Genomic DNA, 16,286 nt, shown 5'->3' with positions numbered 1-16,286 from the left:
CGTGAAGGCGGTTTCGGAGTGAGCAAAGGGACCGCCGTTGACAGAACGGCAAGGGACAACAACTATTAGCATTTGACGTCTGTAGCTACTATATGGTTTATGGATTTTGGCTGGCATCTGGATTTGAGAGCACGTTTTATCAGCGAACGTTGACAGCTGGCCTTGCTCCGTTCCCCCTCGCCTCAAGTTCAACCCCTCTTCCGGATCCTCAAGTCCTCAATACTCCCAATTGAGCTACCATGGCATACAATAGCTCATTCAACCCGGATGCGCTGCCAGCGTAAGTCCATTCCCCGTGCGCGTCACTTTTCAGGAAGAGGCTAAAGGGCGTTGAGCTTAGGCATGCAGAGCCAGAGCAGGTATGTCATTGATAATTTTCGGCTGTAGTGATACAATCTCCTGCCCTGATCGTCGAGGCTAATGACTTTCGAAAACAGGTCGCTCAAATGCTAGGGCAGTTACAAGCATCGCAGCAGCCAAACCATTCACAGAGTCAACCACCACCGCCCCCGAAAGGCGGACATCCCCCGCGTGCGTATACAAACCCTCCACCCCGGCACCAGTCCGCGCCAACCTATCCACCCGCAACGGGGCATGCGAATCCAAACTTCAACAATCGAATATATTCGCCTCCTCCCCAGAGCTACGGCCACGGACCACGACCCGCGCACCCGACACAGAACCGTCCTCCCGTCTCCTCCTTGCCTCCGCGGACACCCCAAATCGCACACAAACCAGGAATGCCCCTTTCAGATAATCCGCAAGATCTGTTTCCTCTGTTCCGCGCCGCCAACGCCTCTAATACAGGCTCTCTATCTGAACCTGAGCTAGGCTCGGCGCTGGTTAATGGAGACTACACTTCATTTGATCCCGTAACGGTAAAGATGATGATCCGCATGTTCGACAGAGATGGCAATGGGCGCGTAACGTTTGACGAATTCGTCGCCCTATGGCGCTTTCTGGCCGCGTGGAGGGATTTATTCGACCGCTTCGATGAGGATCGCAGCGGCCGCATTAGTTTACCAGAGTTTGGCAAGGCGTTGGTTTCGTTTGGATACCGGCTGAGCCAGACGTTTGTGAATCTGCTGTACAGGAAATTCGAAGCCAAGGGGCGCGGAAGAGCTACTCCTATTGGGCCGGGGGAAAAGGATGCGATGAGTTTTGATCTGTTCGTTCAGGCCTGTTTGACACTCAAGAGGATGACGGATGTGTTTAAAAAGTATGACGAGGATAGGGATGGATATATAACTGTGAGTTTCGAGGAATTCTTGACAGGTAAGCCTATGCGTTCTAGTTCTGATATCTCCCCCATCTGATTTCAAGCTAATGTGGTCATTGTAGAAACGATAGAACTTCGAGAATAGCATGGAGCAGCCACGATTTCATGACTTTACGTTTTTTATTATAGCATGACTTCCTTCATATGCGTTGCATGTGTATGATTCTGTTGTGTTTTCCTCGAAATACCCATGAATCCGTTTAGCCTTGGTACCTGATAGAGGCATAAAAGCGTGAAATTGAATTTAGAACGGCGCATTTTCAGAAGATTCTCAGTACACATTTCAAAGTGACAATGCCACCACAGTCAGACAAGAATCCCTGCTCGCAGTTTGATCCTCCCACTTCTTTTCTCCCTCTCCCCGGCATTCAACCGCTTCTCCCCTTCTCTTCCTCCAGCTGCTTCAGCTTCTGTGCAAACGCTTCTTGCGCCATCTTCACCATTCCCTCATCACACCACACAATCTCCCACAGATACCCATCCAGGTCGGCAAAGGACCGCGAATACATCATACTGTCATCGCACCCTTCCAATTTCAGCGGCGGGAACGCCTTCGCACCCGCCCTCACGGCCGTTTCCACCGCCTCGTCCACCTCCTGTCTGCTTTTGGCGCTCAGGCCGTGGATGGTCGCGTTCTTGGCGGCGCGGTGGGTGGCGGGCTCCAAGCTGGCTCGCTCGGCAGGGAGGAATTTTTGGAATTGGTCAGCGGTGGAGAGCATGACGACGATGTCGTGGTTGAGGGCGTTGACCATGCCGTGGCTGGTTGGGGAGCTGAAGAAGGGGTGTTTGATGAAGCCGATTGCTTCGTAGAAAGCGGTGGCGGCGGGGAGGTCGCTGGTGGGCATGTTGATGAAGACGGGGCGGGCCATTGTTGGTGGGTTTGGCGGAGGTACGGTTTGGATCGCGGAGATTCTCAGGGAGAGCCAATGAAGGCTTTGATTGTGATTCTTTGATGGGAAGATTTTTCTTTTTGCTTTGGAGCTGTAATATATGGATTCCTGTCAAGTAAGGAGGGGTCTTCGCATTATATATCCCAGCGGGCCAGCCTCCAGACGGCTCGCCGCTTGCGAGTGGGATACGAACAGAGCGCAAATGCCAATCATCATGAAACCAAATCTCATTCACGATTCGCGGACTTGCACTGAGGAATTAGGCAGACACGCCGCCAATCGAGAGTATCGGCCGGACTCATGGTGCCGGCGTCGGTGTCGGGGGAATTGACATGTCCATGTCTCGTGTCTCCCTTGCTGCGATTTGATATGCCCCAGGCAGCAACGAGGCTAAAGGCCATCACCAAGGAGACTTGCGAGTTTCTGTCGCGGATTTGGCTCACGGTCAGACTTGGCTCGTCGTTTTCCTCCTTGGCCCAGACGCCAGTTTGAAGCTTATTATATTTGGAGAGCATTCATGAGTCGTCATGCTTTGGATGCCTTGGGATAAGAAGCGGAACATCACCAAGTCAAAGCAACGAGGAGCGACTTTTGTTGTTACCGGTGGGATATCTCAGCCTTCTCAACGCCTTGTATTGCCATCGGTTCTTTCTTCCATACTCTGGCCATTGCTGTCAATCTGGGACACCAAAGTTTCCCTGTCGTTGTTTCCACATGTCCATCTTGAGTATTCCCCCATAGTCATATATATCCATAACAGCTTGATAGGCATCGCATGCAAACGAATCGACGATTCGATATCTTATAAGCAAAAACTCGTATTGCTTTCGAATCAATTCCGCCCAAATCGCCAGGTCTTAACTCCGTGCAGTTCGGCTTCTATCTCCGTTCGCCTGAAGCCTATCTCATCTTGGCTTCGAATGCCAAAATTCGAGAATGCCGAAGCCTGGAACACGCCCGGGCTGCGCGGGATAGCAGCACACGCGTGCAGTGCGCTCTTTGATGAGAAGGAGATGCCTGGGAGGAACTGTTCACTCGTCCACCATTCGCGAACTGCAATCTCCCCATCGGCAAAGCGGCCCAGCCAGCCCCGATCACTGACAAGCTAGTTGCACCGAAGCAGGGATGGTTGACGGAGTTCGTCTGTCAATGTTTGGAGATGACCCACTTGGCAGGTTCTCGAGGTCGGGCTCTTCGTTTTCTCAATGTTTGATTATAATCTCGCATTTGACTCACGAGAGATATATATTCTAGGACCAGCTCAATATATCTCCTTTTATATCAGTCTCGAGACAACGACTTTGAGCTCAACTCCTAGCGCTTCCAGGAACCAGCATTTAAAAAAGCTTAACCCTCTCGTTACCCTGCTGAATTCCGAACCTCGCGCTGCAAGGTATACCCGTCGTTGCATGCGACATGCTCTGGAATGATGGCGGACTCTCTGGATAGACGATCTCATAATGGCCCATCGACGGACTCCAGTCAGACTGCGGCCGAAGTCATCGGTTCTCAGCCAGAGAATGCGAAAGAGAATGACGGATCACTGCACGATGAGAGGTGCCTGCCTTCTCGCTCTTCGGCCAGCTCGAATGTGAATGCCCCTAAAGAGATGCCTACTACGGAAGAGGAGCATAACCCCTTGGAGCTGACGCCATCCCAAAGCGAGAAAATGGCAAGAAAGCAAGTGCTAGCAATCATGGGCGCGCTCTGTGTAAGCATGTAGTTACATCAAGGGCAAAACAAGGATCGATCCGGCTAACGAATGCTTTCCAGTTGGCGCTGTTTCTGGCGGCGTTGGATATGGTGAGTGGATTCCCCAACAGTATATCAAGTCTCGAAATTAAGATCCTGACGTCTCGATTTTCAAGACCATTATCTCCACGGCTCTGCCCACGATTGCCGCTCAATTTCGTGCCAATGAGACTTCGTATACGTGGATGGCCTCGTCGTATCTCCTTGCCAATGCCGCCTGTCTACCCCTATGGGGAAAGATAAGCGATATCTGGGGGCGCAAAATTGTCATCCTGATCGCAAATGTCTTGTTTCTGGTGGGCAGCTTGGTCATCGCTCTGTCTAATTCGCTTGCCCAGTTCTTGGTAGGTAGAGCGCTGCAAGGGATAGGCGGCGGGGGAATCATTATTCTTGCGCAGATATGCGTGAGTGATTTGTTCAGTGCCAGGTGAGAGTTTTGTCTTTTGTTTGCTTGCTGCAGTCCAACGCTTCTGAACCGTGGGCAAGTTGCTAAAGCTTTCGCGTCTAGAGAACGGCCGATGTATTATGCCATGTTTGGAGCTACTTGGGCAATTGCTGGCTCGCTTGGGCCGGTAATCGGCGGTGCCCTGACTCAGAAGGTCACCTGGCGATGGTGCTTTTATATCAATCGTGAGTCCATGATTTTGCCCTCTGGTTGGAAATAGCGGATTTCCATCAGGCTGACCAAAGGCTAGTTCCTACCGGTGGAGTCTCGCTCCTAATTCTACTCCTCTGGATGAATATCGAATCTCCCAAAACTCCGCTTCTCGCCGGCCTCAAGGCGATTGACTGGCTTGGAACCATTACAATCATAGGCGGTACTATCATGCTGCTCTTCGGGTTGGAATTCGGAGGAATCACGTATCCTTGGGACTCCGCGACAACCCTCTGTTTGATCATCTTTGGTATCGTCGTTCTGATCCTCTTCTGGTTCGTGGAACGAAAAATCGCCAAATACCCGATCATGCCCACCGCGCTTTTCGAATCTTGGAGCAACGTCTTCATTCTCGGGGTCAATTGGTCGCAAGCCATGAACTTCATCGCCGGGGCGTACTATCTACCCATCTACTTCCAGACCGTCCTCGGCGTCGGGCCTATCCTCAGCGGCGTCTACGTCCTCCCGCAAGTCGTTGGCCTCTCCGTCGTCTCCATCATCTCCGCTGTCGTCATCCGCAAAACAGGCCACTATCTCTGGATCATCCGCGGGGCCACCGTCGTCACCGCGCTCGGATACGGCCTGTTCATCGACCTCAAACCGTACCCGTCCTGGCCGCGCATCATCATCTACCAACTCATCGCAGGCATCGGCATCGGGCCCAACTTCCAAGCGCCCCTCATCGCGATCCAATCCGCCATGAAACCATCCGACGTCGCCTCCGCAACCTCCACATTCGGATTCATGCGTCAACTATCAACCTCCATCTCCCTCGTCTTCGGCGGCGTCGTGTTCCAAAACGTCATGAAGCAGTCGGCGCCCAAGATCAGAGCCGCGCTGGGCCCGGAACTGGCACCCGCGTTCTTGGGCACCATTGCCGGCTCGAATATCGAGAACCTGCACCGCCTCAACGACGAGCAGAAGCGCGTTGTGTTTACCGAGTACACGCACACGCTGAGTCGGCTGTGGATCTTCTACACCAGCGTGGCGGTGCTGGGGTGCTTGTTTAGCCTGGGGATCAAGAAGACGGAGTTGAGCAGGCAGCACGAGGTTACCAAGACGGGGCTGGCGGAGCAGGAGCGTGCCAGGCGGGAGAGGCTGGAGGAGCAAAAGGAGAAGAAGCGGTTGAAAGCTGAGAGGAGTAATGGTGGGAATGGGAATGGGGAGGAGACGAAGCCGGAGGTCTGAAACTGGGCGGTTTTTGCAGCTGGATGTTACACGGCGCAGTGCATCTATGCTCTTGTACTTGCAAAAAAGAAGTCTGGTTCTGCGCTCCCCTTTTTTTTGTTTTATATAATGATACCCGCGCCGCATCAGCTCGGCGTATTATGGCTGGTTAGAGCTAGGGGGATGTTGAAACAAGAGGACCATCGTTAAGTCTTTCTTAATGTATATACACATCGAAAATAAGGGCTCAAAACGGCATCAATAGAGAAAAATGTGACTTCCCTCTCATCTGCAAGTCATACCAAAATCGCTGCCTCAAACTGTGTGGTCCCGCCATCTTTCACGTCCCAAGCATGTCAGATCTTGGTCCATCGGATCTGCACGCATAAATTCTCAAGGGTCCTCATCCTTTTTTTTTTTTTCTTTTTTCATTTTTGTCGGGAGCCGCTTTCCTTCCCAACCGATGCAGGGACCTTTTTACGTCGGCAATCGAAACTGTTTGGCATCTCAACCGGACGCCCGATCCAGGATCGCACAGCAGGCAAAGTCTACGATGTTTCCACAAGTTGCACGGTGTTCCTGCATTCGCGCCAATCGCAATTGGGAGGGAGGGATATTCTTACCGTGTGTCTGAATAGATTTTTTTTGTCCCGTGTGGGACGGGAGAGTGTTTCGCCCGTCTTGCTCGTCGGATGCGAGATAGATCGTGTATGAAAGAAAGGATGCAGGACTGGAATAGCTTCCAAACCTTGTTGTGTTGAATAATACCAGCAGTCTGCAGATGATCAATGCAGAGACGGTTTGAAGTTAATTGTGGGATGCAGCATCCCCTAGTTAAGGATGCGCGAGTTGTACGAAATTGAACGCGAAAAACACCCATTTGAGGGAGACGGCTTTCGGAATGATCACGATCTGAAAGGACCGGATACGATCGAGTCCAGGTATTCCGGTCACCTGCTCATTCTCGATCTGGCCGCCGAGGCATGGCCCGGGGTCAGTGGTCCGTCCACCACCTCTCGAGAGAAACGGATTCGGTTAATAATGATCGTATAAGTAGGATCGGATGGGTTCACAACGGGTTGCAAAGTTGGTGAGAGTGTTCGGGGTTAACGGATACGGCATCGGCCTCTGGGCCTGGGAAGGCTCGGGCGAGATGCCGATACTGGAGCTTGGCCTGGCTGGCGGACCGTGGATGGTGCAAAAGAAAAAGAAAAGACGGCACAGATTGAAAGAAATTGTTTGGTTGGGAGTCTTGAAAGTTGAGCTTCGATGCTGTCTCTCCCTTTGAACAAAGAAATCAGATAAGATCAGGAGACCATCGGCAGCCCAGGTTCGAGCCCAGGTTCGCCGGGACCCCTGGCAATTGAGTCGTGCAATCCCATTTTAAATATATTATTAATAGTTTTTGGAGGGAAGGCAGCCAGTGAGAGCAGATGGGTTAGGGGTGTGTCTCGGCTTTGAGTCGAACGAGCGATCTTTGAGCTGTTGGGACGCCGAGTCGGTGTAAGGATCCGTGTGCGACGTTGATGAGAGACGAAACCAGTTTGAGATGCATCTCGCAGGCCGCAACGCCAGCTTGCCGGCGGCTGGCGGAAGACCTGCTGGCAAGCAGACGGGGAGAGCTCCAGCAGCCGGCCGCCTGGAACTGTCCGTCAGATTGCCTCTTGCGAAGCGATGCCTTGGCCCAAACGCATCACCACTAATAACGAAACTATGTAACTAATGGCTAGTTAGTTTAGCTCCCAACGGTCGAACTGAGACGAGTGGCCCAGGGCTCGGCGTATTCCGAATTGCTACTCGAAGGTGGCCCCTGTCCGTCCTCCCCAGCCCTTGCCGTGCTCAAGCCGGGGCGCCTCAGGATTCTGGAAGCAGAGGCCAGCGATCATCACGATTCTGCTGAGCGAGGACAATCATCCACAGCAGAGAAAAGCAAATAAAGCCGATCTCGTCGTGTGGGGAAGACACATAGGGCGAGCTTCCCGGGAGTTGCGAATGGATGTGACTTCATGGACTCCACTTGTGTATCAGCGTGGCATTTGCCCCTGGGGACATGGTCGTATTAGTTAGTTAGCAGTATGGCAGCTAGGAGGAAGATGGAGGTGCAGAGATAAATATACATCGCTGAGCAAAGACTGTGAGGTATTAAACCTCAGCAGTGCCGCTTCCAGATATTCCGAAGCAGCAAAGGTCTTCCTCGTTGATCCCCTGGTTTCTGAGAAAAAGCAAATAAAAGGATCTCTGCCGTCAACTGATAATCGCCAACCACAGCGCAGCTGGAGACTTGACTAGTTGGTGATAGAATCTGACATCATTTCTCAGCAAGTCCGTCACTGTGTGCGTTTCCAACCATTCTGTGAACAAGCAACCCACAGGCTGTTGGCTGCAAGCACAGTCTCTGCATCGTATTTCCCTCTCTTCCCTCGTCCTTTTGAACACTCATCCAGCAACAAAGAGTCGACGCACCGAGAGCCACGCCCGACTGCAGGCCTGCCTTAACCATCTGCAGAGTTAACCGCAAGCCAGCCCCACCAGCACCACCTCAAACGCTTCGCTGCGACCACTGCCCTCCCGCACCTCTCGCGACTTCCCTCTCTCCACCGGCATCGTCTCGCATTGTTGCTCTCTCAATTGACCACCGCCCGCGAGGACTCGCTGCTTCGAGGTTTTGCTCCTCGGGTCTCGTTTGGCTTGTGTGTGCGCCAGGACAGCGCTCTCTCCAGCTTGTCCTTCTTTTCTTCTCCCACCATTTCGATCCCGACCACACACCGCAATTGCAACATGCCGTTACAGAATCAGAATGGGGACCATCAAAGCCCCAGGTGAGTGTGGATGGGTTTCTTTGTGTTTTATTTCTGAGCGTGGGGAAAGCTTTCCCCGGGTTTTACGAGCACTGTTCCGGAGCAGCTTGTGAGCTCCACGCACTCTGAGTCAACCAGCTGCAACCAGCTATTTCTCAGGCAACGCATCCCTTTTACAAGACCTTTAGGCCATTTAAACTACTGTCCAACGTGCTCTGAGGCTTGACTTTCATCGTTATTGGAAAAGAAAGCAATGCCGGCTTCACAGCTAACTTTTGGTGATCCAGTGCCAAAGAGCTCAAAGATGACACAGTCATCGTGGTACTCGGCGCGTCCGGTGACCTAGCAAAGAAAAAGACAGTGAGTTGAGACCTCAGTTCTGCAGCTCAGCCGTCCCGGTGCTAACTGTTGCAGTTTCCGGCTCTATTCGGCCTTGTAGGTTCCCAGCAGTCTGAACCTCCCCACCTAGTCCCGCGTCGAATACTGACTTGAAGCCTAGTATCGAAACAAATTCCTCCCAAAAGACATTAAGATCATCGGATATGCCCGAACGAAAATGGACCACGCGGAGTTCATCAAACGCGTGCGCTCCTACATCAAGGTTCCCACCAAAGAGATCGAAGAGCAGCTGGCAAGCTTCTGTGAACAATGCACCTATATCCCCGGCCAATACGACCAGGACGACTCTTTCATCACATTGAACAAGCACCTAGAGGAGCTAGAGAAGGGTAAAAAGGAACAGAACAGGATATTCTACATGGCCCTGCCTCCAAGTGTTTTCACGACCGTGTCAGAACACTTGAAAAAGAACTGCTACCCAAAAAATGGCATTGCAAGAATTATTGTGCGTCTATAAATTTCGCTTGTCCTTGATAGGAGCTCGTTTACTTATCGATACCCTTGGTTAGGTTGAGAAACCGTTCGGAAAAGACCTTCAAAGTTCTCGCGATTTACAGAGGGCGCTTCAACCCAACTGGAGAGAAGACGAAGTCTTCCGTATCGATCACTACCTTGGAAAAGAAATGGTGAAGAACATTCTCATCCTCCGATTCGGAAATGAATTCTTCAATGCTACCTGGAACCGACACCATATCGATAACGTGCAGGTATGGACCTATGATTGCTGAGCGTAAAACGGCGGGCCTAACAAGTCACAGATCACCTTCAAGGAACCCTTTGGTACTGAGGGAAGAGGCGGATATTTTGATGAATTTGGAATCATTCGTGATGTAATGCAGAACCGTGGGTTGCCTTGGCCTTTTGGTTTCATTACGCCAAACCTAATCGTTGGCAGATCTCCTCCAGGTCCTCACCCTGTTAGCTATGGAGCGCCCCGTCTCGTTCTCTGCAGAAGATATCCGTGACGAGAAAGTGCGTGTTCTACGCGGCATCGACCCCATTGAGCCGAAGAATGTAATTATCGGACAGTACGGCAAATCCTTGGACGGAACAAAGCCCGCGTACCGGGAGGATGATACTGTCCCAAAGAACTCCAGATGTGCAACGTTTTGTGCTATGGTTGCTCACATCAAGAACGAACGTTGGGATGGCGTTCCATTCATCTTAAAAGCAGGAAAAGGTAGGCTTAGAAGGCCAACACCTGGATGATATCCTTGCTTACGTTTTATTTTCTTAGCCTTGAACGAGCAAAAGACTGAAATCCGTATTCAATTCCGCGACGTGACGTCCGGGATTTTCAAGGACATCCCCCGAAACGAACTCGTTATCCGTGTCCAGCCTAACGAGTGCGTTTACATCAAGATGAACTCGAAGCTCCCCGGTCTCTCCATGCAAACAGTTGAAACCGAGCTTGATCTCACATACCGCCGGAGATTCTCTGACTTGAAGATTCCCGAGGCATACGAGTCTTTAATCCTCGACGCGCTTAAAGGTGACCACTCGAATTTCGTCCGTGATGATGAGTTGGATGCAAGCTGGAGAATTTTCACACCCCTTCTTCATTATTTGGACGACAATGAGGATATCATACCAATGGAGTACCCCTATGGTAAGTATCTCGCTGATAGCTACTTGAATACGCGCTGACTTGTCCTAGGCTCGCGTGGTCCTGCCGTACTTGATGATTTCACCGCATCGTTTGGGTACAAATTCAGTGATGCCGCCGGTTACCAGTGGCCCCTTACAACTGCGCCCAACCGTCTCTAAGGTAGCTTATGAGCTGCATTCAAAATTTCCACCATATTCCCTTTTTCCTTTAGATAAATAAATTTCACGCTGATGTATGAATTGGGAAGAAACCAAAGAAAAGAAAACTGGTCATGGTCTGGGTTCAACTTTCTCCTCTTTACACATGAATGGAAAACGCTTCGGCCGTTTCCCATCCTCCTTCTACCTCTTTTTTTTTTTAGCTTTTGAGCATGATGGATGCAGCTTGTTCTAATTTCTGGGTTTATCATTCGTGCTTTTTTTCTCAAATGAAATACACGCATTGATCTCCATCTGTCTGAGGACTCCTTTTCTCAACGGTCCCTGGCCATAGATTTGTCAGTCATCACTTGTAGTCAGTGAGCCTCGGCAAATATGAAAGAGCATTGTTTCCACGTTCCGTCAAGGTCAAGAGAAGTGAATCACAAGTTGAACCAGTTTCTGGAATTAGCGTGCCAAATGGTTAAACCCGCTGGTGATAAGCATCCCGGGGAAGAGAGCTCAGACGGCATGGCACCCCGGCAAAAGGCCAAGCTATGTAACTAACTAGCTCGCCCCGTTAACGGATTTTGTAGTTACTAAAATAGTTTTGCGGAGGAAACAAGGGGAGCTTCCCCCGGATTTTTTTGCTGAGATTCAGAAGAGCTTGATTCCATAAAGGCTGCGTCGAATTGAACGACGATTGTAGTTATGTATTTCGACTCTTTCTCCCAGGATCCCGCGAGCTTCAAAGCTTGAGTCCCGGAACCGGGTTCCTGTCCCCATGTTAGTTAGTGCGTAAGAGGAAGCTTGGGCCTAGAGACGCCAAGGGGGAAACAAACGCCAGCCGTCTTTTTTGCTCTTCATATCATTCCATCTCGACATGCGCAATCGCTCTTTTGTTCCCTCGTTAACTATTGCATCTCTTAAAACTATTCAAGACGATAGTTCCGTATGCCGCACCACAAGCCCTCCTTTCGTCCCACGTCATCAAACCGGCAACACTGAGCAAAATCGCAACGGCCGCGCGGAGTATTTAATCGATTGAATCCCTGAATCTCGGGTGGCCGCCGCGCTTCCTTGGTCCTTGTGGCCCCAAAGGTCGTATGCCATGCGGCAGGGAGCGTCATGGATGGGAACGCCGTCCATCAAGGGGCGGACAGAGTCCCAGCGCATGGCGCTGTTGACTTTTAGCTTAGTTGGACTACAGTATGCTTCCTCCTCCATTTTCTCCATCGCTATGATACCCTTTTGAAAAGCGGTCTCTTATCTGCATTCGGGTTGATTCAGACGTATGCTGATTGTCGTGGTTCTCATATGATGTTCTCGCCTAAAGGTTTACCTGGGGAATTGAAATGACCTGTAATAATTGCCCATATGCCCTCTTATTAGTTACCCCCGTCTCCGCGCTCAAAGAACCGCTATTTCTGCGGCGAAAACTTGATGGCTTACAATTATCCTGATACCCACCATGACTAGATTGCACGCCATATCTCCTTCAGCTGGGATTGACGAAATCGCGCACGTCTCTAGTATGGATCGCCGGCCCATTGTCGGGGCTCATCATGCAGCCGTTGGTTGGAGTGATAGCTGATCGTTCAACGTCGAAATGGGGCCGTCGACGGCCATTCATGATAGTCGGGTCGTTGGTAGTTGGATTCTGCTTGTTTGTGCTAGGATGGACGACGGAGATTGTTTCGCTCTTTATAAGTGATCCGCAAACGGTACGTTTTGAAAATGTTTACGCTGGGGGATTCGACTATACGATCCCTGAACTCTTTATGCGATGGTATCAGACGGATACTAATATACCGCCAGCGGAAATCAGTGACGATAGCCGTGGCCGTCTTGAGCATATATGCCGTTGATTTCGCCATAAACGTAGGTATGTGTATCTATTTCTATATCAAACTACGATATTCTTTCTACCGTAAATGCCGATTGCTCACTCCGTTGAACAGTGCAGGCATGTTGCCGAAGTTTAATAGTCGATACCCTCCCTATTCCTCAACAACAGTTAGGTTCTGCATGGGGTAAGTGACCATGCCGGCTTTCTGAGGAGTGAAAACCCTTGTGCTAAGTGGTTCTGTAGCGGGCAGGATGACAGCTGTGGGAAGCCTTATCGGTTACGCGATTGGGTCGATAGACATGTTGAATAGCTTTGGAACGGCCCCTGGGAAATACGCAATTCAAGCAGATGACAGTCATCGCGGCGTTGTCGCTCATCGGAGCAGTATCTGTCACTTCATATGCTGTGAAGGAGAGGGTCCTGATATCAGTCAGGTCCGTAAACTCCTCCTCTCGATGTCTTGTGTCTTCACTTTACTAAACTATGGCCTAAATTAGAGATACCGATACTCGAGCCGGTGCGATTAAAATCCTTTCTCAGCTATTTAGGACCACTTTCAACCTGCCACCCCGAATCAAAGCAATATGCTGGGCGCAATTTTGGGCTTGGATTGGTATGTTTCAAGACACTTCACGAGAAGGAATTTTGTTCTAACGTTGCATTAGGATGGTTTCCATTCCTTTTCTATAGTAGCACTTGGGTTGGCGAGACGTATTTTCGCTACGAGGCGTCAGAATCTACCGCCGAACAATCCAAAGACACCCTCGGCGAGGTTGGTCGCTTGGGAAGTTTGTCACTCGTTGTATTCTCCATGATTACATTGCTGAGCTCCGTGATCCTTCCATTCGGAGTCGTTTCACCGGAAAATAAAAGAGGACGGTTCACCCCAAGGCCTCCTCGTGGGGTTGTCCGATTCCTCAAAAGAATTGCGTTTGTTCGACCAGATTTGCAAACGGCATGGATGCTGTCGCACATTATGTTTGCCGCAACCATGATATTCGCCCCTTTGGCAAAGTCTGTCCGTTTTGCAACGTTCCTCGTCGCAATCTGCGGGGTTCCATGGGCTGTTACGAGCTGGGCACCGTTTGCTTTCATGGGAGTTGAAATTAATCGACTAGCGGTACCCGCATCTTCGTCTCGCAATTCGACTGTTACCATGATAACTTCCACCAGAGCGAGCAACCGACACAGTGCCTACCTCCCATTGGAGGCCGATGATGGCAATAACTCAGACCCGGACTTTGATACTGCCAGTGTACTGCGGCTCAATCACCGTAATGATGGGGATAGCGACACTGACGGCGACCTTGAAGACGAGGCTGCATCTACTGGCGAGCTCGCGGGAATCTATCTAGGTGTGCTGAATGTGTACACCACTCTCCCCCAATTTGTGGGTACGTTTATTAGCTGGATCGTTTTCAGCATTTTCGAGCCAAACAGAACGGCCGCACAAGGCGATACGGACTCGAAAACCGGACCCGCCAAGTCAAAGGCCGATCACTGGATGAATCTCAGTGCCGAAGGCCCGAATGGAATTGCGGTGTGTTTGTTTATCGGTGCGATATGCGCAATGATCGCAACTGAGGCGACAAGGAGATTGAAATATGTTCGATAAACCCGGCACTATGAAGATTTGATAAGGCATGTCGATTCTCACGTTCGAACTCGTGCCTATGATGTTGGAACGTGAACAATGGTCGAGACAATTTGGTGTCCAGAGCTATATTGCACAGTTAACTGCCACAGTAGGCTACAAAAATGGCTAGCGTCCATGACTCAATGTTTGGTCTTCATTGGGCAGCTGCGCGCGGATGTGTTCTGCTTCTGGATAAATTTTTAATTGCTGGATCTGCTCTCAAATCTACTTTACAAGTTAGAAGCTAATTTAATTCCCCATTATAACAATGCGTTTGCAATTCAATGGATTCGCACAAACCATGAGGTTACCGGCCCATGGAGGTATAAATATTCAAACACAGGAGAGGAGGATCCGTGGTTAGCCAAGTATAGGCACTTTTGACGCTGACGGGGTCTAAATCATCCCCTCTGCTTTCTAGAAAAGCGCTCACAAAATCACCACCGCGACAATTATCACGTCGGCCTCCTCTTCACAAACTGCTCCAGATCCTCTTTTGTAGCAACCCCAAGCACAAATTTCCGACTCGCATCCGTCACCACCGCAAAGTCCTGCTTCTCCCTCTTCTCGCCCCCGCCCATCTCCCCCTCAAAAAACCTCTCCAACTCCTCCAGCGGCGTGTCCATCGTGATCACCTTGTAGACATGCTGTTTCCTCCTAAATCGCTGCATTGCCTTTTCTACCGGGTCGGATTCCGCCACGGCCCCATTCTGGAGTAGCGATTTTAGGCGCGGAATATTCAAGTAGCCAAGGAGCGAGCGGGAGGTGGATGAGATCACGGTGAGGTGGGTGTAGTCGCGCTCGTAGGCGGCGAGGAGGGCGGACGAGATGGAGTCGTGCGGGGACGTGGAGAGGGCGGGTGGGGGGTCGAGGTCTTCTACTGTGGCCTGGAGGGGAAATTAGCTAGGGGGATTGATATAGCAGGGCCTTGGGCTATAGAAGCACACTGGAAAAGAGATATCTTACACCGCGGTATTTATCTGACCAGGGAGTTTGGGATTGCGAGGATGAGCATGTGGGAGCGCCATTGGTCGGTGATCTCTCGCGCTCGTACGCCTCGCTGGCGGAAATGTAGGATGCCATTCCTGGCGGCGTGAATTTGATAGATCGTGGATTTGGCGTTTTCTTAATGCCCTGCCCCTCTCTCTGGATGGTGAAGAAGGCGGGGTTTGGGAGGGACAAACTATTGGGAATCAAGCGCGGAATGCGTATATAACAGCTTAACGGATGTATAATAACCGAAGCCTATAAACAAGGACAAGGTGCAATGCCAGCATCTCCGGTCAACATCTCCATCTCGGTCTCAAATCGCTGTGTTTCGGGCCTTGATAATGCCAAGACCACTGTATTATATAAGCTAGTACTCTCATTTGGCGCTAGTCCATAGACAGCTTAGCGTAAAACAGCTTGCCAGCGCGGCCAAGTTCAATGACAACTTCCGACTTCAACTTCCTGGCAACCTGCGACTTCAACACATTCCTCGTTGCTGTCGATTTCGCTGAGCTGTTCTCTCGACTGGACCAGCACGGCTTGTGCGATCCACTGGCCTGGTGATTGTTTTGCTGGTTGATTCTGAACTTTCATCCGTACACAATTGACTTCCTCCTCGGGAACTCTCCGCAGCTAGACGTCATCAGTCACTTGAAGTCCATGTCGCTTCAATCCTGATTGATTGAAAAAGAACCCAAGCTAGCCTTTCGGTGTCCGCAGCATACTTGTTCAAGTGAGCTTGTGCTTGTCTCTCTCACATGTTCTGCACCTTGCAGCACCACAATTCCTCTTTTCAAGCCTCATTGCTTCAATGATTTCATATCCATAATATTAATAATCTCCGATTGAATGATATCTAGTTTCCAGAGCAAGCCTCCCAGAATGTCTTCACTATTCCCATCGCAGCAGGCTCTAGCCAGCGCTTTTGCGTCTCGATACGGGCTCCACCAAGAGAGGAAGCCGACAGAGCCTGCGCCTGCACCTAAGCAAAGACGCCTCTTCCCAGCCTGGAGTGCTATAGATGATGTTAAGCACAAGGCCGAAGCCGTAGGCCATGCTGCGGCTCAAGAATTTGACAAGGCTAGCACGCAAGGCCCAATCAAAGACTGGCAAAATCGAGTTGTA

At 50.7% G+C, this 16,286-nt stretch overlaps 9 protein-coding genes across 9 annotated transcripts in view; 6 read left to right on the top strand and 3 right to left on the bottom strand.

The window, feature by feature from the left end:
• Positions 1 to 239: 239 nt before the first annotated feature.
• On the top strand, positions 240 to 1,364 carry UREG_07628 (uncharacterized protein; the record flags this gene model as incomplete). Its single annotated transcript, XM_002582809.1, has 4 exons — positions 240 to 280; positions 314 to 359; positions 438 to 1,275; positions 1,342 to 1,364. The coding sequence occupies 4 exons, from the start codon at positions 240 to 242 to the stop codon at positions 1,362 to 1,364; spliced, it is 948 nt and encodes a 315-aa protein (XP_002582855.1).
• Positions 1,365 to 1,647: 283 nt separating this feature from the next.
• On the bottom strand, positions 1,648 to 2,148 carry UREG_07627 (uncharacterized protein; the record flags this gene model as incomplete). Its single annotated transcript, XM_002582808.1, has 1 exon — positions 1,648 to 2,148. The coding sequence occupies one exon, from the start codon at positions 2,146 to 2,148 to the stop codon at positions 1,648 to 1,650; it is 501 nt and encodes a 166-aa protein (XP_002582854.1).
• A 1,450-nt stretch (positions 2,149 to 3,598) lies between these two features.
• On the top strand, positions 3,599 to 5,764 carry UREG_07626 (uncharacterized protein; the record flags this gene model as incomplete). Its single annotated transcript, XM_002582807.1, has 5 exons — positions 3,599 to 3,880; positions 3,943 to 3,972; positions 4,038 to 4,348; positions 4,430 to 4,551; positions 4,617 to 5,764. The coding sequence occupies 5 exons, from the start codon at positions 3,599 to 3,601 to the stop codon at positions 5,762 to 5,764; spliced, it is 1,893 nt and encodes a 630-aa protein (XP_002582853.1).
• Positions 5,765 to 6,583: 819 nt separating this feature from the next.
• Positions 6,584 to 7,643, top strand: UREG_07625 (uncharacterized protein; the record flags this gene model as incomplete). Its single annotated transcript, XM_002582806.1, has 4 exons — positions 6,584 to 6,736; positions 6,801 to 6,938; positions 7,146 to 7,246; positions 7,478 to 7,643. The coding sequence occupies 4 exons, from the start codon at positions 6,584 to 6,586 to the stop codon at positions 7,641 to 7,643; spliced, it is 558 nt and encodes a 185-aa protein (XP_002582852.1).
• Positions 7,644 to 8,521: 878 nt separating this feature from the next.
• Positions 8,522 to 10,707, top strand: UREG_07624 (glucose-6-phosphate dehydrogenase; the record flags this gene model as incomplete). The annotated part of the gene is made up of 8 exons (XM_002582805.1): positions 8,522 to 8,562; positions 8,829 to 8,901; positions 9,041 to 9,385; positions 9,450 to 9,647; positions 9,699 to 9,783; positions 9,836 to 10,120; positions 10,178 to 10,549; positions 10,598 to 10,707. The coding sequence occupies 8 exons, from the start codon at positions 8,522 to 8,524 to the stop codon at positions 10,705 to 10,707; spliced, it is 1,509 nt and encodes a 502-aa protein (XP_002582851.1).
• Positions 10,708 to 11,285: 578 nt separating this feature from the next.
• On the bottom strand, positions 11,286 to 11,862 carry UREG_07623 (uncharacterized protein; the record flags this gene model as incomplete). The annotated part of the gene is made up of 2 exons (XM_002582804.1): positions 11,286 to 11,462; positions 11,683 to 11,862. 2 exons carry the CDS (start codon positions 11,860 to 11,862, stop codon positions 11,286 to 11,288), a joined length of 357 nt encoding a protein of 118 aa, XP_002582850.1.
• A 295-nt stretch (positions 11,863 to 12,157) lies between these two features.
• UREG_07622 (uncharacterized protein) lies at positions 12,158 to 14,150 on the top strand (the record flags this gene model as incomplete). Its single annotated transcript, XM_002582803.1, has 7 exons — positions 12,158 to 12,218; positions 12,364 to 12,410; positions 12,505 to 12,571; positions 12,648 to 12,719; positions 12,779 to 12,969; positions 13,084 to 13,148; positions 13,226 to 14,150. The coding sequence occupies 7 exons, from the start codon at positions 12,158 to 12,160 to the stop codon at positions 14,148 to 14,150; spliced, it is 1,428 nt and encodes a 475-aa protein (XP_002582849.1).
• A 476-nt stretch (positions 14,151 to 14,626) lies between these two features.
• On the bottom strand, positions 14,627 to 15,254 carry UREG_07621 (uncharacterized protein; the record flags this gene model as incomplete). The annotated part of the gene is made up of 2 exons (XM_002582802.1): positions 14,627 to 15,058; positions 15,138 to 15,254. The coding sequence occupies 2 exons, from the start codon at positions 15,252 to 15,254 to the stop codon at positions 14,627 to 14,629; spliced, it is 549 nt and encodes a 182-aa protein (XP_002582848.1).
• Positions 15,255 to 16,043: 789 nt separating this feature from the next.
• Positions 16,044 to 16,286, top strand: part of UREG_07620 (mitochondrial phosphate carrier protein 2) — a gene marked incomplete at both ends in the record, with an annotated part of 1,459 nt that continues 1,216 nt past the window's right edge. The window contains one exon of the mRNA XM_002582801.1: positions 16,044 to 16,283. Coding sequence (XP_002582847.1) covers positions 16,044 to 16,283 — 240 coding nt within the window. The remainder of the gene's footprint in view (positions 16,284 to 16,286) is intronic.

This window comes from Uncinocarpus reesii, genomic scaffold (assembly GCF_000003515.1).
Source record: "Uncinocarpus reesii 1704 scaffold_5 genomic scaffold, whole genome shotgun sequence".
Taxonomy (NCBI): domain Eukaryota; kingdom Fungi; phylum Ascomycota; class Eurotiomycetes; order Onygenales; family Onygenaceae; genus Uncinocarpus; species Uncinocarpus reesii.
Note: the sequence above shows the minus strand (reverse complement) of the source record. Positions and strands in the feature narration are given on the sequence as shown.